At 38.6% G+C, this 20,169-nt stretch overlaps 1 protein-coding gene across 1 annotated transcript in view; it reads left to right on the top strand.

Moving 5' to 3' along the window:
* The first annotated feature begins 8,083 nt into the window (after positions 1-8,083).
* The window catches only part of FRMPD1 (FERM and PDZ domain containing 1), a 51,566-nt gene continuing 39,480 nt past the window's right edge, over positions 8,084-20,169 (top strand). The window contains exon 1 of the mRNA XM_077756072.1: positions 8,084-8,184. Coding sequence (XP_077612198.1) covers positions 8,084-8,184 — 101 coding nt within the window. The remainder of the gene's footprint in view (positions 8,185-20,169) is intronic.

Genomic DNA, 20,169 nt, shown 5'->3' with positions numbered 1-20,169 from the left:
CAGCTACTGAAAACTGAAGCTCTGGGGAGGTGGAGTTCAGCTTTATGTAAAGAAACTTTGTAGCAATACGATGGGTCCAACAGTGAATGACAGAACAGTTAGAGGCTGAATGACTTCTTGGCAGTGGGACTGCAGAAAAGATTCAAATGTTTGGAGATAACCCGGGCTCTTATTTTCTTCCATTAGCCCAGCAATCCAGAGACTAATATTAAAACCATTAGCAGGTCATTTTCTTGACTTTAAACTCTCCTGCTCAGACCTTGCTGAATCAGGGAGCACTTTTAATGGCTTAGTTGACATTGCCATTTCTTTGGTTTTCAGGGCTCTCCAGATGAAGGTACGTGCCTTACCCACAGTTCAGCTATATAATGCAAATGAATTCTTATCATTATAGCTATATATGTTTATTTGAATCAATTAGCTAAATTCTGTTTGGCAGCAGGTTTGTACCAATTCACTGCAAGTAGCCATTGCAATTTGATGACCTTCAAAAGGAATGGAAAAGCTATTGGATAAGTCCTTTTGGATATGTCTGCGATCCCTGACATCTCTGCAGTCATTTGGAGACTGAAACAGAGAGGTCAGAGATTTCTTTTATCATCCAGTGCTGTGGTTTCTTTTAAGATCCTTAGCTGCTCTAGTGGATGTGGGTCTTTGAATTTCAAGACAGAGCACAACAAATCTCATCTTGCCTGGCTTCTAGATCTGGTTAAGACCTCAAGTTGCATAAATGGAAGGAGCCACGAAGGTCCTCTGGTCCCTGTTTTCCATTGCAGTGTCCCTCTTGCATCCATGCAGTTATTTCTATATGGCGGCCTTTGGTGGTTTGTGAACCATGATCAGATAGGCCTCCTCCAAATCTTTGTCAAATAAATATTCTCTGATTTTTTTCAGTGAGTCTTCATATGACTTGGTTTTAAGTCTTCTACCATCCTAGACCTTTATAGGAAGATGGTGAAAGTATGATGAGCAGAAAAAAAGACAAGCGGAGTTAATATCTATATCCTAAAGTTGCAGCTGACTCCTATTAGGGGCCTGAGTGAGGCAACTGATATTTGGAAACAACATCCTGTAGGCTTGCTGGATGTTTATTCTTCCATCCTTTCTGATTAGTCTCTCTGTGTGTCAGACATTAGAACCTGCATTCTTGACCCTCCGTGGTAAGTCTCACAGAAACATGATGTGATTTTGTATCCTTGGGAAAGGGACATTAAACAATCCTTGTTATAAAAGAGCTTTTACAATAGCAAGGAAGCAAGCATTCTGGTAGTAAAAAAAAAGAAGAAAGTAACAAAAAAGAAATGTAAGTGACCATAGCTCATGAAAAGTGTTCAGATGTACTAGTAATCAAATAACTTTAAATAAAAACTATAATAAAAACTATAAAAACTTTCCATGCTTTGGAAAGATGGCCATAATATAGTCACCGGTTAAATGAATGCAGACTGACTGTAGAATGATTCTATTTTTGTGGACTATACATTTTAATATATGTAATAGAAATTGGTATAAATTTAGGGCAAAGTTGGCATGAATACCCACCAAATACTTTATATAATTTTTAATGTGATAGAATGATGTGTACATTTACTTTTTCTATATTTTTCAAGAAATATATATTTCCACCAATAACTAGATGCTACTTTCCATCCTATCAGCAAACATTTTTTAAAAATGAGAATATTTTCTCACCCATCTGGGTGGCTCTGTGGGTTAAGCGTTTGACTTCGGCTCAGGTCATAATCTCATGGTTCGTGGGTTCAAGCTTCACATTGGGCTCTGTGCTGACAGCTCAGAGCCTGAAGCCTGCTTTGGCTTCTGTATTTCCCTCTCTTTCTGCCCCTCCTCCCCACTCTCTGTCTCTCAAAAATAAATAAACATTAAAAAAATTTTTAATCCTGTTTTATTTTTATTTTTTAATAGTTTATTGTCAAGTTGGTTTCCATATAACACCCAGTGCTCATCCCCACAAGTGCCCTCCTCCATGCCCATCTCCCTCCTTCTTCTACCCCCACCCCCATCAGTCTTCCTGGTTTTTTTTTTTTTAATGTTTATTTATTTTTGAGAGAGAGACAGAGCATGAGCAGAGGAGGGGCAGAGAGAGAGAGGGTGACACAGAATCTGAAACAGGCTCTAGGCTCTGAGCTCTCAGCACAGAGTCTGACACAGTGCTCAAACTCACGGATGATGAGATCATGACCTGAGCTGAAGTTAGACGCTTAACTGACTGAGACACCCAGGTTCCCATAAAACAATTTTTTTAAATGAGAATATTCAGTGTTCATGCAATCTGTCAGGGAGTGGAAACTGGTAACTTCTTGGAAGCAATTTGACAATACACATCCAAATTCTTAAAAATGACATATGCTTAAATCCATTAATTTCACTTTGAGGAATTTATCCCAAGAAAATATTTGGGAAGTAGCCATTTACCATCAATAAGGATGTTCATTGTAAAGCTTATATAATACTGAAAAATTGGAAATAACACAAATGTCCAATGATAGATTTACTGAATAAATTATGACATGGCCAAAGAAAATAACACTGTAAAACAATTTAAAATGATGTAAATGTGGGGCACCTGTGTGGCTCATTCCGTTAAGCGTCTGACTTCGCTCAGGTCATGATCTCACGGTTCATGGGTTCGAGTCCCACATCAGGCTCTGTGCTGACAGCTAGCTCAGAGCCTGGAGCCTGTTTCAGATTCTGTGTCTCCCTCTCTGACCCTCCCCTGCTTACGCACTCTCTCTCTCAAAAATAAATAAAAACATTAAAAATTTTTTTGAAAAATGATGTAAATGCTTAAATATTAATATGGTATAATATCCATGAAATATTAAGTGGGAAAATTATAATATCTCATTTTAACAAAACCATATAGCATGTATAAGCATAAGAAAAGAAAAATTAGCAGTTGATAACTCTGGGAGATATAATTATAGGTGATTTTATTTTCATTATATTTTTCTGTGTATTTTACTATAAGCATATGTCCAGTTTTTTAAACTTAGCTAACATAATTAATGATAACTAAATAGTTAAAAAAAGAAAAAGAAAATAGTACTAAGAGTTTATAATAGAAATCAATAGTCCCTGCCCCACTCCTCCTTAGCATCTAGTTACTTTTCTTAGAGGCAACCTCTTTCAACTCTTCTAGCTGTATCCTCTGCTTTTTTTCCCCTCCATATTTCTGAGAAATATTCTTGCATTACTGTTTCATAATTTATTAATTTTAGACATTATTTAATTATTGTGATGAATGAGGTTTTAGCTCTTATGCCACTATATGAGCTCCCCTTCACCAATCATATCTGCTGTTTTTGAGAAATCATTTTTTAGTGTTTACATTATTAGGACAATGCAAATGTTCATTTCTGAGCCAAGTAGTGAACTAAAATTTGGTTACCTTTACTATACAACCTATTGTTTTTCTTGCATTTCAGAATTTCCTGGTTTTTATTTGCTTAGTTTTCCATGTACTTATTCCTAATTGTTTTCGCACCCTCCAACGGCTTTTCGGTGAATTTTTCTGCAGAGACACATAAGATAATCTACATTCATCTTTTTTCCTAAGACCTCAGTCTTCATGCACCAGGCTGTAAGGTTGGTCTCTATAGGTCTTGTTTATAGGCACTACCATAGTACATACCTTCATAGTCATCCTGGGTGTTCCCTTTGCCTCTTGTCTGTATTTCATCCCCAATTTCCTGGATGCCATTTCTTCTTTATTTACTTCTTTTGCTGGAGCACATCCTCTCTGAGCATCCTGAGAAAGGGTGTAGGAGAGGTAAATTTTCTGAGATGTGAACATATGAAAATGTCTCTACTATTTGATTGATAATTCTGCTGGGTATAGAATTCTAAATTGAAGTAATTTTTCTTCAGAAATTTGAAGACATGGCTTCAATTTCTTCAAGCTTCCATTGTAGTTACTGAGAAGTCTAATGCCAGTTTTATTCTCAACTGTTTGTGTGCCATCTATCTTTTTCTCTGGAAGTTTTAAAGATATTCTCTTCTTTTAGTTTTGGAAATTTTACAGTGTTATTTCTTGATGTGGGTCTTTTTTCATTTATTATTCTGGGCAGTTAGTAGATATTCTTAATCTGGAAACTCAGGTTTTTCAGGGAAATTTTACTGAATTATTTAATAATTTCCTTATCTCCATTTCCTTTGTTCTCTCCTTCTGGAATTCTTCTTAGATGGATATAGGACCTCCTGGATTGATCCTGTACATTTCTAAGTTTCTCTGGCTTCCCTGTCTTTGGCTTTTGGTTACTCTTTCTATAACATTTCATTGACTTCACTGACATTCTCAACTTTTTAATTGAACCTTTAAATTCTGCCTGTCTTATTTTTAATTTTCAAGTGTTCTCATTCTCTCTTTCCATGAAAATCCTCTTCTTGTTTCATGGATGTAATATTTTAAGGCTCTATGATTTTTTCCATCTGTTTCCTGCATTACTTCTGTTTCTTCTGAGTTTTTCTGTTTGATATGTTTTTCATAATGTAGGCTTTTCTCAAATATCCATTCATGTGTAAGAAACTTTGTATGATGTCCGGGGCTCACTGAATTAACAGGTTTCAGTGCATGATGATCAGGCACCAAGTTGCCAGAAGTATCATCATCTGAAGTTTTTTCTATGGTTCTTTTCAATTCTCTAAAAAAGGATTCTCTAGTCTCTTGCTCGGGATATAGAGTCCTAGCTGCCAATATTTTGGGAGCTTGGCAAAGGAAGATACAGAAGGTCTTGTCATTCAGTAAGAAGAGTTTTACTTAATCCTTCTATTTTTTTCAATCTTGCAGTCTCTATTGGGCCTGGTCTCCCTAAGTTTGGAGGCTCTCTGGTTTGATTTCTCCAGAGAATAAGCTTCTTGTCTTCAGTAGGGTCAAGAAGGAGTGGTTGTCTTGGTGGGCAAGAGGAGTGGACTAGGGCCTGTGAATAAAATTGCTGCTTATGGAAATCCATTTCCACATTTCTGGCCCTATGCTTTATCCATCTTCTCCCATACCTGCTGCCTTAAATTCTTGATCCATCTTAGCAAAAATCAGCTGATTTTTCATCAGAATCCAACTCTGAAAGCACATAGGTTTCTGTTTCCTTTGCTCTGTTCAGTTACCTCTCCTCCAAACAGTTTCTATCTTTCCAACATTGTCTATATCTCTCATGTACTGTCTTCTCTCATGTTCTTTGTTTTCTATTTTTTTAATCTTTATAGTCCTTTGTTGTAATTTATAAGATTTGGGATAGAAAAGAGATTAAAACATAATTTCAGTTCACTATGTTTAACCAGAAATAATCTACTCTCTCTTTTATAAAAAAAAAAAAAAAAAAAAAAAAAAAGCGAGCAGCCTAGAACTGAAGGCAGCATTCGGGTCTGATGTAGAAGAAAACTAGACCGACACATCCCTTGATCTAGATGGAATTTATTTTTGGTTGCAGCCTAGTTTTTGTCCACTAATTTGTATTTGGCTGCCATTTAACTGAAAAGTGTAAATCTCTCGCTTTCAAAGTGGTCATGTTGGGGGGGCGCCTGGGTGGCTCAGTCGGTTGAGCGTCCGACTTCGGCTCTGGTCATGATCTCACAGTTCGTGGGTTCGAGCCTCGCATCGGGCTCTGTGCTGACAGCTAGCTCAGAGCCTGGAGCCTGTTTCAGATTCTGTGTCTCCCTCTCTCTGACCCTCCCCTGCTCATGCTGTCTCTATCTCTCTCTCAAAAATAAATAAAATATTAAACAAAACAAAACAAAACAAAACAAAGTGGTCATGTTGGGTGTCCTTTCATTTTCATGTACCCTGCCAGTGTGCTCGTGGGATAGATCCTGCGATTACTCTGTTGATTGCCGATAGGTTCTTCTTGCTGACATTTTATTTATGATATTGACAAGAGAGATTGTATTTCTACTTTATTGTACTGTTTTATTGGAATTGATATCAATGTCATACTGGCTGCTCAAAAAGAATTTGGGAGCTTTCCTTCTTTATACTCTAGAACAGCTAAAACAGCATTTGGGGAAATTTGGGGGAAAATAAATGAAGACGGTTAAAAGTAACATGGTATCCAGGATTGGATCCTGAAACAGAAAAAGGAACATTTGTGGAGAAACTGGTGAAATCTGAATAAAGTCTAGAGATTAGTTAATATTATTGGAATGGTGTTAATTTTGACAAGGATGCAACGACTCTGTCAGATGTTAACATTAGAGAAAGCTGAGTGAAGGTTATATGGGAACTCCCTATATTATCTCTGCAACCTTTTTATATATCTACAATTATTCCAAAATAAAAAAGTTTATACTGAAAATAAAACAAATCAATTGATCAGAGTGAGGTACATCTTAAAGATTTGTAAGAACTCACCTTTGAATCTGTCTATGGCAGGGACTTTTTTGTAGGGGTAGCTCTTTATCAACTTTCTGTTATATGGTAATTTTCTTTTTAGATTTTCTGTCTCTTACAGGGTCATATTATATCATTTATATTTTCCTTGAAACCCATCTGTGTCATCAAGGTTTTAAAATGTATTGATGTAGTGTTAAGACAATCTCTTATAATTCATTTTTATTTCCTCTGTATCCATACTTATTTCCCAATGCCATGTTTTCTTTTGTGTGGTTATTTATTGGGTTTTGAAATTAATTTGGTGAATTGAGGCCAATATTTTAAGAAGTGAAAATAACTAGAATAGAAAAATATAAATATATCCTGTTTCATGAAAATTTTATCTCAAGCATATGTATAATTTTCTTGGTAACCTGACAATATCTATCAAAGAACAAATGCATATAACTCTTGACCTAGTAATTCAATATTTGGGAACTTATCCAGATATATAATTGCATACATGGAGAAATGATATATGTGCAACATAATTCATTGCAGTATTATTTATAATAGCAAAAGATAGGCAGTAATCCAGATGTCTATCAAGAAACGACTACTTTTTAAATTACAGTACATTCATATAGTATAATACTCAGGGGTTGTCAAAAAGAATGAAGAAGCATTCTATGTACTGATGTAGAAAGATACCAAGGATATATATTCTAAGGAGAAGAAAGCACAGTGCAGAACAAGGTTTATGATGTACTATCCTTTGTGTTAAGAGGAGGACATATAAAATTTTTATTTGTATTTGCTCATATAGGCATAAAGAAACTCTGGAAAGAAAAAGGAGAGCAGTGATTATGAATGAGTGTGGGAACTGGGTAGATGAGGGCAGGTTAGAAGGGAGACTTTTCACTTTTTAAAATCATTATTTTGGCAAGAACATACTTAACATGAGATCTGCCCTCTTAATAAATTTTTAAGTGCACAGTAAGTAATGTGTATCTTTTTTTTTTGCAGTCTAGAAATGAATTACCTATTTGAAAATACAAAATAAAGGGGTGCCTGGGTGGCTCAGTCAGTTAAGCGTCCAGCTCTTGGTTTTGTCTCAGCTCATGATGTCATGGCTCATGGGTTCAAGTCCTGCTTTGGGCTCTGTGCAGACGGTGCAGAGCCTGCTTGGAATTCTCTCTTTCCCTCGCTCTCTCTCTGCTCCTCCCTGACTCGTGCTCACTCTCACAAATAAATAAACTTTAAAAAAAGAAAGAAAATACATAATATTGAGCAAAAGAAGCAGCAATCAGAAGAATAGGCACAATATGATTAGAATGCTCCCACGTACACGCAGCTCCCAGTGCAGGCAAAACTAAGCTGTGCTGTTCAGGGATGCATGCATACTTGGGGGCAGCATGTGGTGTCATGTAGTAAGGTGTGTCTTGTACAATGGGTCACAGTCACAGTTTGAGAAACCTAATCTATTTTATTCCCTAATCCTCCTGTTCAGTTGTTTAAGAGGTAGAAAGCTAATCTGTTTCCCACGACTGTGGACTCTTTGGGCAGAGGGCTGCTATAAAGTTGTCCTCTCTGTGGACACCGAGGACCTGTTTATGTTAATTTCAAGGAAAGAGAGACCTAGTTATTCGATCAGCCTGTCCTTAAATGGGCAAATATAGGAAACGTCATAGTGATTTGCCAGAATCCTCTTCCAAATATTTTGGTTAGCTTCTTAAGAAAACTCTTCTTCCTTGTAGGTAAATGGAAGAGCTGGAGACCAGTTTATTACAGACACGGAAAGCACACAGAATAGAGCAAATGGTGGCAAGATGGCTACGGCGTTCCCGGGACAGCTCGGCCCGGTAAGGCTCCTGGGCCAGCAGAGATTTCTGTCTGTAAGGATCTGGCGTCCCCCGGGGGAGGGGGGGTTTGCCAGTCTTGGCAGCCCCTGGAGATCAGTCCCCAGTTTGCTTTGTTCTTACCCCATATGGTGGGGGGAAGTGAAAACAGATCAGCAGTTTTGCTGGAGTGCCTTTCCGTCTGTCCCCTTCCAGCTCTTCCCTCTGTGTGTCTCAACATGCGCCCACAATGTACGCGCACACCAAACTCATACACACGTTTACAGACACTCGCACACAAATGGACTTACACAGACACGCGCGTACGTACTCACACTCCCGTGTACATACTCTCTGGAATATGCTCACCCCTGCCCTCTTGAACACACACTCACACATGCTTTCTGTCTCTCTCTGTCTCACGCACACCCCTTGTCTTAGTCTTTGATGTGAGGGTCTGGCGATCTGCTGTTTATATTCTTTCCCCGTCTTTGTTTCCAGCAGCTGTTCCTTCCTTGCAGTCCCTATTTCATTCTAAACAAAATAAAATGAAATCAAATACAGATCTGATTTGACTGCTACAAGAGAACTTAAAATATGTTCTGTTTCGGAGCATTCATTTTCCATCTCAGATTTCCCATCTGGCCCTGCCACAGAGATGAAATATCATATGTCAGGTGTTTCTGAGACACACATTCTTCCAAAAGAACTGGAAACAGCTGTGTGCTGCTGAGCACTAACCCTTGCTCAGGACCACACTGCCCTGTGGCCAAGAGCTCTGATCCTCACACACTGCAGTGAGATAAGGCTGGTGGAATTAGCCCTGGGTCACAGGTGAAACACCTGAGGCTCAGAGATGGACTTGTTTAAGATCATCCCCACCCCGTGTTCAGAAATCTTTGATGGGTCCCTATTTCTTACAGGACACATTTACACATTTTTGGTTTGGCATTCAAGGCTCTCTATGATTGACCCCTACTCCTTTATGGCTATTTATCTTACTACTGTGCTTCATTCACATCATACTCCAGCTAAAATGAACTATTCACTGTTCCCCAACTAGAAACATCCCCTCTTCTCCTTTCACCCCTTAGACCAGGCCTCCCATGCCAGATCCCTTCCTCCCAACTTCGTGCATATGGAACCCACCCACAGCTCAAGATCTGGCTGAACTACTGGGTCTTCCATGAAATGTTCCTCAGATGTAACCACTCCCATGGGACCCCATAGTATTTGATTGGCAGCATCAGCAGGGTGCTCCTCCTGGTATGTTCAACTTATTTGAGCATATCTCTTTTTTTCCTTCTGAACAATAAGCTCTGTGAGCTCAGGGAAAGTAGTGGCCTCAACTGTGTAAGCCAGCAGTGATTGAGTTCCAGGAGAGTGATTGCAGGTGGTCAAGTAGTACTTTTGATGAAGGGGGAAACTGCTAGGTGCATTGTTTCCTAAAGCGGGTTCTGCGAGGCCTAGTCCTCTGTTATGCTGCTCCATTGAAGGTTTGGAAGCGACACAGCCTATACCCCACTCCTACCCTCTTTTTCTTGCATGTTGCACAAAGTGCATTTTTGCACATTAAAGGCTCTGCAAATTCCTGCAGAAAAGAGACCTGTGTAACTCTAACATGATGTTGCCTAAATAGTGACCTTTGGGGCTCTCTAACATCCTGCTTTTCTCACAGAGTGTAAATAAAAGGTGACATTGACCTGTGGGAAGTTTTTTTTAGCCAATGCCTTTTCTGAGATATCTTTTACATATCATAAAATTTACCCACTGAAAGTATACGGCCCAGTGATTTTTAGTATAAACTTAGTATATGCACAGAATTGTGCGTTCTGTGGTGCAATTACCACAATCCAATTTTAGAACGTTTTTAATACAGAAAGAAACCTCCTATTTATGAGTAGTCATTCCCCCTTGGCCCCTCCCCCAGGCCCAGGCAACCACTCCTATCTTGCTGTCTCCATGGATTTGCCTGTTCAGGATATTTCACACAAATGGAATGATATAATATGAGCTCTTTTGTGCCTGGCTTCTTTAACTTAGCATTATGTGGACAAGTGTCATCCGTATTATAGCATGTGTCAGTATTTCATTTTTATTGCCAAGTAATATTCCGTTATGGAATATTTTCTTTGTCCATTCATCAGTTACTATACACTTGGGCTGTTTCCACTTTGGGGCTATTGTGAATAAGGCTGCTATGAACATGTGTGTAAAGGTTTTAGTTTGAATATATGGTTTCATGTCTCTTGGGTATATACTTGGGAGTGGTTTAGATGAGTCACATGGTAACTTATTATTTAACCTTTGGAGGAACTGCCAGCCTGTTTCCACAGTGGCTACACCATTTTACATGTCCACCAGAAATGGATATAGGGTGCCAGTGTCTCCCCATCCTAGCCAACACTTGTTACTATCTTTCTTTTCTATTGTGGCCATCCTAGTGTGGGTGAAGTGGTATCTCACTGCAGTGTTTAAAAATTTTTTTTAATGTTTGTTTATTTTTTTTATAGAGAAAGGGAAAGCACAAGCGGGGGAGGGCCGAGAGAGAGGGAGACAGGAAATCTGAAGCAGGCTCCAGGCTCTGAGCTGTCCGCACAGAGCCCGACACAGGGCTTGAACTCATGAACTGTGAGATCATGACCTAAGCCGAAGTCGGACGCTCAACCAACTGAGGCACCCAGGTGCCCCATCTCATTGCAGTTTTTGATTTGCATTTTCCTCATGGCTAATGATGTTGAGAATCTTTCCACGTGTCTGGATAGTTTTGTTTTCCAAGTGCTTAAGAAAGAGAAGAAAAAGAAAGAAAGGTTTCTGGTAGCATGCATGGAAGACATCATTCCTGTGTGTTTCTAGGATAAATCCCATGCAGTGTCACTTAAATTGCTTCTCATCTCTAATCTCATAGCCTTGATACAGGCTGGGTTCTTGGGGTCTTCAGATTACTTGAAAATGATCAAGAACTGAAAAGCTAAGTTTGGGGCAAATAACTGCAGTTTCCCTAGCGTAGAATAAATGATACCACCTACCACCTGAGAGTCAAGAAACCTGGGAGTCATCCTGAATTTTTCTCTTACAGTCTGGACCCTTTCCATCCACAGCTCCTGTCCGTTCACCTTCAAACATACCTCACATCTATCCACCTCTCTGTTCCTGGGGGCACTGCCATGGTCACTTACTCTTTCTCTGATCCAGCCTATTCTCCACCCTGAAGCCATAGTGGAATTTTCAATATACAAACCACTTCTGTCTCACATGCTCACGCTTCCACACCCCAAACTGGTCAGGGGCTCACCTGCCGTTATGTCACAGCCTGCAAGTTTCTTTACAATCTGGCCCCAGCCTAACTCTCGAACCTCATCTTGTTCTTTCTGCTTCCTTGACAGAGTAGGTCCCCCTATTTGTTTCTTTCAGAGTAATTACCCCTCTGTTATAAGTGCTTATAATCGTATATCCACTAATTTACTTGTTCATTGTCTGCCTCCCCTGCCTGTTTATTATATGACCGTTCTTCTCTCAACCTACCTACCACAAACGAGACCATGAACCATGACTGTCTTATTTTGCAAAGTATCTTGAGCCCTGGAAGAGTGCATAATATATAATAGATGTTCAATAAATGTTTGTTGATTAAGGGCTTTCATAGTAAGGCATCATATTATCTATTAAAATATATTTACGTTTTACAATCCTTCCTTCTTCCAAAGAAAATTTTTGATGGCTCAGTTTTCAAACATGTAGAAAATTTTGGGGTGCCTGGGTGGCTCAGTCATATAAGCGTCCGACTTCAGCTCAGGTCATGATCTCACAGTTCGTGGGTTCGAGCCTAGCATTGGGCTCTGTGCTAACAGCCTGAAGCCTGCTTGAGATTCTGTATCTCCCTCTCTCTCTGACCCTCCCCTGCTCATGCTGTCTCTCTCTCAGAAATAAATACAGCATTAAAAAAATTTTTTTTAATGTAGAAAATTTTAAATAAAGATTGAAATGCTATACATTGTAAACCGATTGGATGTGGGATTTAGCATTTGAGTATCTACATTGGCTCTGAGTTTTTTGACAGCCAGGGCAAGAAATGAAAAAAGTACATTAAAATGTTTTCTATAGTCCAGAATAAGGAAACCTAGAAGTTCATCTGCAGTCACATAATTTTATGTGACATAATGTACCTTTTAGCAATCCTGTTATCTTTTCCTGACTTTTTCAAAAGCTTCCAATCATTTCAGCCTAGTTGCCTTTACTTTACTTGTAATTGCCACATTTTCTGTAAAACTTAATCTTTATTTCTGGCTCTAACTGAATTGCCTAGGAGCAAATTTGTCAAAATAGCCATTTCCATTTCCAAACATTGCTAAACAAATTGATAACTTTTAATGCACCGAGGGTTATGTTAGGATTTTATACTGCATCTTAAACCAGATGTTCTTTTCTGGAAGAATGTCAGCTTTCAAAGTTGCTTTGATTTCTTCAATTTTCAATTAAGCTTCAGTGAGTGGTTATTGTTACAATCAGTCAAATTAAGGTAGTGGCACTCAGTTTGAATGAGTGGGCATTCTTGGGTAGGTACAAGCCTAGTGAAACCTAGAATTGTTTCTAGAGTGCAAAATTATTCAGATATGGTGAAGAAGACTCCTCTCCCATTGCCTAAGTTCATATTCCAACATAAAAATAACATTTACAGTACCAGTGTTCTTTTAGAAATAGCTAACCCCTCAACTGGTCTCGGGGGCACATTTTGAATTTCTGTATAAATAATGCAATAAAATCTACCTAATAAAAGCTGCAACATAGTGACATTATATCATAACCTAATTTTTAACCATTTTGCTTTGAACTAAATTGTCATCTTTTTAAGAGCTTTGTATAGTTATGGAAGTGATGAAATGAGAGAGACTTAGACTATAGTATACTTTTCCACTTAATTATACCAATCTTGGGGCACCTGGGTGGCTCAATCCGTTAAGTGTCCTACTTCAGCTCAGGTCATGATCTCATGGTTTGTGAGTTCAAGCCCGTGTTGGGCTCTGTGCTACAACTCAGAGCCTGGAGCAGGCTTCAGATTCTGTGTCTCCCTCTCTCTCTGCCCCTCCCCTGCTTATGCTCTGTCTTTCTCTGTCTCTCACAAATAAATGTTAAAAAAAGCTTCAAATTATACCAATACTTTCTCCTACAAAAGTTTTGGCTTTTATGTGGTTTAAGGGTATTCTCTTAAAGATTTATTCGATTGCTTTTAAACTTAGCAAATCCTCATCCCATAACTAATTAAATTAATTTCCCACTTAATTTAATAGCTTAAAATATTTTATGTCCTTTAATTTGGAGTTTATTTTAGAGGAGGCTATGAGGTAGAGATTTAAGTTGATTTTTCCCAAAACAGTAAGTAGTTGTTTGTATCACCATTGACTGTGAGTGATTTTTCCTTTCTTTGATGATTTATGACTCCTCATTTATCATCTATGAAATTCCTCTTTCTGTGAGTTGGAAATTGGATCTTTTTCTAGGCTAACTATTCTGTAGCATTGAGCTACTTGTTTTCACACAGCTGTATTAAATTTTCAATTATTTTTACCCTTACCTGCAGTTCTTGCATATAAACTTTAGAATAATTTTATTATTAAAACAACTCAGTATAAGATATACTGAATTCTCTTATGCTTCATCTACAAGTGTTAATTTTATAGAGCAAATTCTTTTTTAGTGTTTATTTATTTTTGAGAGAGAGCAAGAGAGCATGAGAGGGGGATGGTCAGAGAGAGAGGGAGACACGGAACCAACCCCAGGTAAGTTCCAGACTCTGAGCTGTCAGCACAGAGCCCAACACAGGGCTCAAACTCATGAACCATGAGATCATGACCTGATCCGAAGTCAAATGCTTAACCTACTGAGCCACCCAGGTGCCCCTGAGCAAGATTTAAAGAAACATGAAGAGCTTAATGCAACTTGGAGCTTTCTTGGTGCTGGGTTTTATCCTCAGGGCTTAAAAAGATTCCTTTCAACTTACCTTGAATATGTTTTTTTAATGTATATTTATTTTTGAGAGAGAGAGAGAGGGGATCTGAAGCAGTTCCACACTGACAGCACTTACAATGGAGAACCTGAGGTGGGGTTTAAACCCACAAACCATGACATCATGACCTGAAAGGAAGTCAGACGCTTAATCATCTGAGCCACCCGGGTGTCCCTCAACTCAACTTGAATCTTAATACTAATGAACACATACATATGTGTTGTAGACACATGCACCCATCCACACACACACAGGCACATGTGTACACACATACCTGTGTGCACGTGCACAGGTACCGTGACATCTTAGTGTCAGAAGCCCCTCCTATTGGTTTTACAGGATTTCCAAACTCACTTGTTCATTGCAACCATAAAACGATTTCCTAATTATAGGGATGGCCTTACTTGGCCTTTCTCATATTCTTAGTGATGTTGAAAGGCCNCCGACGCGGGGCTCGAACCCACAAACCGCGAGATCATGACCTAAGCGAAAGTCGGACGCTTAACCGACTAAGCCATCCAGGCGCCCCTGTAGCTTCTTAACCTGAGGCAGAGGGGGGAGGTCTGAGAACAGGCTGGAAGCCTCCTGCACTGTACCTTCAGAGTTGTCATCATCTTCTGAATCTCCTCTTTAAAGTAATAATGCAGGGGCGCCTGGGTGGCTCAGTCGGTTGAGCTTCCGGCTTTGGCTCAGGTCATGATCTCATGGTTCGTGGGTTTGAGCCCCGCATCGGGCTCTGTGCTGACTGCCAGCTCAGAGCCTGGAGCCTGTTTTGGATTCTGTGTCTCCCTCTCTCTCTGGCCCTCCCCTGCTCATGCTGTCTCTCTCTCAGAACTAAATAAAACATTAAAAAAAATTTTTTTTAAATAAAGTAATAATGCAATAATTACTTGTCTCGACAGTAAGTCTTTGCCCTATAGCACTATATTCAACATATCTGTATCGCATGGCCCCTAGAAACTGCCATCAGTATAGTCCTGTGATTACAGCTACACACTACATTTCTCTCTGGTATAGACTGCTCCCTCGATTTCTGCTTTCTTAAATACACGCTAGATTAAAAATCCACCTTACAACAGACTTTAGCTTTTACAATCATTTGAGCTGAACACATAACACAGTGTTTAAATGTAGATTCTAAATAGTTTCTCTACATCCTGCTGGACTCAAAGGTGAATTCTTTGTTGTTACAGGATAGAAGTAAAATGTATTTTCTGACATAACAGAGAACAGATAAAAACAAAACAAAACCAGAGAATATCGGAAGCAGAATCTATTTCCATGCGGTATTTTTTTTCTTCAGTGTTGATCAGTTCGGTATGAACTAATGACCCGTAAAATATAGAACTTGTCTACTCTAGACTGCTTTCATGATAAATGTAACATTTTTTTTTTCTAGTCTTACCGTAGGCTAGTGCCAGTTATCTGACAGGAAATCATTGTGGAGCCATAGGTCTTATGCTATTCCAGTGTAAAATCGTAGAAACGATCTCAGATTTATGGTTTGAAGCCATTACAGAGGAACCGGACATAAGTTTTTGGATTATCAGTGCTCAGTTTGATATTTATAAGATGCTTCAGAGGAGGAAATTTTGCTGCAGAGATCATTTCCTTCAGCTCCCTGTCAAGTATTAAACATTCTTTGTGAGGAGAGGCCATGGTTTGGTCATGTTCTCAAGCAATCCCTCTCCAAACAAAAGCTGAAATGTGGCCTGTGGGGGGAAATGTCAAATCCAGACTTTGAGCCAAAGCCACTGACACTGTGCAGGGATAAGTCAACACAGTGGGGCCTTGTTTGTCTACCATTGTTGAGGAACACACCCTTCCAAATGGAAAAGTCAGATAACTGAAGACTACGCATTTGAAAAGCATAAAATGGATTCTATTTTAACCATGTGGTAAGGTTTATTTTATCTTTTATTCTCTATATGTTGATTAGCCTTACTATATGCCTAGCATTGAGTTTTGTATGTGGGACAAAAGAGACATTTTTTTTGCCACACAAATTATAGTCTAGAGAGGGCAAGAGACTTCACATCATTGCAAATATGTATATTTCAAAAAAAAAAAGGTGTACATGTTCTGTGGGCGTGTTCAACAAAACGAGATATTTCTGCCAAAACCAGAAGATAGAGTAGGGGTTGAGCTTCTTTGATAAATTTCCGGAGAGCATGCATGCCCTCAGGGGTTATGGGGGTGAGGGAGGATTCTAGGTAAAGGGAAGAACTTATGCAAAAGCCAGTATATGTCAGGATCTCCAAGGAGACTAGTTTGGCTAGAACAAAAATATCAAGAGAATGAATGGCTTGGGTGTAGACACTAGAATGGTGAGCGGGAGCTTGTATTAAACCATATCAAGGATTTCTGATTAGGCCATTCAGTCAGGGGAGACACGCCAACAGGGTTGCATTTATAAAATCAGTCTGGGTACTGGAAGCAGAGTCATTCAGGAAGGACAAAAGTGAAAAGTACAGAGACCAGTATGGAGACTATCGGAGAAATCTGCCTGCAGGACAGGTTTTGGGGGCCTGAAATGGAATGGTGGCTATGGAGATAGAAATGGACAGGTTTTGAGATCTTCAGGTGTTGTGACTGATCAGATAGTAGGGATGAGAGCAGGGTAAAGTCAAGGATGTCTCCCAGGAGTCCTCATGACATCATTTACTGAGCTCTAGGACATGGAGAGAATGAGTCCTAATTAGTCATAGAGCTGAACTGTATATCCAATTAAGCAAACAAAGGAAAATGACAAATATTGAACTCTGTTACTTACATTCAAGTTGTCTGTTATTTATTAATGGTCATGCGTACATTTTCACCTTCGGCCAATCATTTGAGTTACTGTTTTGTATCCTGCTTTCTGTGTACAATATTTTGCTCATGTATTTACCCAGTAAGTACAAATGCTTCCTGCAGAAAAATGATCTTCACTCAGCACTTTGAGAAATACAGAGGTGGATAAAAAGTGGTTTCTACATTCAGAGAATTTACAGACTATTTGGGGTAATAATATAAGAAATCAGATAGCTATCGATGCAACTTGAGGGATTAGAAGAGAGGGTCAGAGCTTAGAGATGAGAGAATCTATGTCTAGAATAATCGGAGTTCTCCCTTAGGAAGGGGTTCTGAACTACAGTTTAGAGGATGCTCTGAAACAGTATTTTCTAAGCTGTGTTTCCATGTCTGTCTAAAGTTCTTTGGCATGTGATACTTAATTGATGTGAAGTCTTGGAGTGATTCTTCACTGTGCTCAGTTTATCTATCTTCTGTTGATTTAGTTTGAGTTTTTCCACTCTTAAATGAAGCTGTGATAAATGTTTTTTTTAATGTTTTATTTATTTCTGAGAGAGAGAGAGAGAGAGAGCGGGAGCGAGAGCGAGCAGGGGAGGATCAGAGAGAGAGAGGGAGACAGAATCTGAAACAGGCTCCAGGCTCTGAGCTAGCTGCCAGCACAGAGTCTGACGCGGGGCTCAAACCCACAAACGGCGAGATCATGACCTGAGCGGAAGTCAGAGGCTTAACCAACTGAGCCACCCAGGCGCCCCTAAATGTTTAAAAATATTTAAGAGGCAGGGTGTTTTGAGCTCATGCTCTATTCTAGGACTTTACTAGGCCTGGGGGACACAGAGATAAATACCTTCATCTTTTAGGAACTCATAGTCTAGTGCAAATAATATATATATTTTTTTGTTTGGGATGATTACTTTGAGAAATGGCAGTCAAAATGGTAACAGAATGTCAAAGAAAATGATCAGATTTTAAATTCATATTACAGTTTCCTTGATTATTTTCTAGAGAAATTGAATAGCCAATTTATATGGTCAGCCCTAAATCCCAGGGCTTTATTATTTTTATTTACATTTGGTGCTCTACTTGACATGTAATACTACCCTGTAGCCCTTTTGATTGTGCTTCTTTAATTAATAAAGTTGTACATTTTCTATGTTGTTTACCAATTTTATTTCTTCATGTACAAGTCGTTGATTTACTTACTGTTAGGCTGTGAAATCTGAATATTTTTCTGCAGGTGTTTATGCTCATTCTTCATATGTTTGTATTGTAGCCTTCCCCTCCGCCCCGCCCAGAATTTTATTTTTTTAAGCTGATTCACCTTATTTTCAACAGTTTTATTGAGATAAAATTTGCATACTCTACACTTCACCCACTTAAAGCGTACAATTCATTGGTTTTTAATCCATTCACAGAGATGCACAACCATCGCCATAATCCATTTTGGAATATTTTTATCACCCTAAAAAGAAACTCCATACCTATTAGCAATTGCTCCCCATTTCCTTCCAGATTTCAGCCTGAGGCAACTACTACTTTGTCTCTATAGATTTGCCTATTCTGAATATACCACGGAAGTAGAGTCACATGGTATGCGTGTGTGTGTTTGTTTTTGTGGCTGGCTCCTTTGACTTAGCATAATGTGTTCAAAGTACGTCCATATTTTAGCATGTATTCCTATTTTGTTGCCAAATAATTTTTTGCTGGGGAACATTTTCTTTGTTATTTCATCAGTTGATGTACATTTGGGCTGTTTCTACTCTGGAGCTATTAGGAATATTGTTGCTATGAACATTTGTATGCGAATTTGTACAGACATATGTTTTCATTTCTCTTGGGGTTACACGTAGGAGTGCCCTTGTTGGGTCAGATGGTGTTCAATGTTTAGTCTTTTGAGGAACTGCTAGATGGCATCAGGGCTCCATTTTCTCCACATCTTGGTCAACACTTGACCTGTCTTTTTATTATGGCCATCCTCGTGGGTATAAAAAGTGGTATCTCTTTGAGGCTTTGATTTGCAGTTCCATAATGGCTAAGGATGTTAAGCATCTTTTCATGTACACACCCAGTTGGCATATCCTTGGAGAATGTCCATGTAAATCGTTTGTCCACTTTTTATTATTTTTCTTTTTTTGTTTGTGTTTATAAGAATTCTCTATTCTAGCTGCAAGGTTCTTATCAAATATCTGATTTGCAAATGTTTTCTCCCGTAGTGTGGGTTTTTTCACTTTCTTAATCATGCCCTTTGAAACACAAAAGCTTTTAATTTTGATGAAGTTCAGTTTATCTGTATTTTCATTGTTGCTTATGCTTTTGAGATCCTATCAAAGTCACAAAGATTTATGCCTATATTTTCTCCTAAGAGTGATATAGTTTTAGCTCTTACATTTAGGTTTTATGATCCAGTGTGAGTTAATTTTTGTTTATATGAGTGAAAAGCTACAAGCTTTTATGGCTTAAAGTTTTCCTTGTGTTTTCCTATCTCATTATTTAATCCTTAAAATTTATTTGTATTTGTATGTGACTGAGGGTCTGAATATTTCATTTTATTTAAATATAAGGACTGACAATTCAGTTATTGGAAAATTTTAAGTATGTTAGGAACAAGTTGGGCATGAAAATTTACTTTTTAACTGTAAATTTTATGAAGCCTGAGTATTTCTGATGAAAATATAGTGTCCAAACTGATATGCTTTCTAAATATGAAGCNTTTTTTTTTTTTTTTTTTTTAGTGGTTACATTTTGAAGTGATAGCATTTTGGATATATTGGGTTAAATAAAAAATATGAAACTTCGTTTTACCTGTTTTTGTCCCCCTGTTTCTCATGAGGCTGTTAGAAACCTTATATTTCACATATGTGGGTGCATTACATCCCATTGGCCAGCACTGTATGGGGGGCTATGCTACAGAGCCTTTAAAGAAAGGTGCTCCAATTTGGAACCCCCTTCCCAGCTGTGTGATTTTAAGCAAAAGTCTCTCAAAGGAAGATCCAGTTTCCCTACCTATAAAATAGAGATGATAATTACACCCCACCTCACAACCTTGTTGGGAAAGTTAGGTGAGTGAGCTATGAAAATGTTGGATCACTCCCGGGGACATGGTTAGTGCTTAATGAGAGTTATTAATGATTATCATCATTGCTCTTACTGCTACTAGTATTGTCACCAATTTTTCAAGTTTTTTTTTTTTTAAATTCTGGAAAAATTTTTGACTG

The sequence above is a fragment of the Crocuta crocuta genome, unplaced genomic scaffold (genome assembly GCF_008692635.1).
Source record: "Crocuta crocuta isolate KB4526 unplaced genomic scaffold, BGI_CrCroc_1.0 scaffold431, whole genome shotgun sequence".
NCBI classification, from domain to species: domain Eukaryota; kingdom Metazoa; phylum Chordata; class Mammalia; order Carnivora; family Hyaenidae; genus Crocuta; species Crocuta crocuta.
Note: the sequence above shows the minus strand (reverse complement) of the source record. Positions and strands in the feature narration are given on the sequence as shown.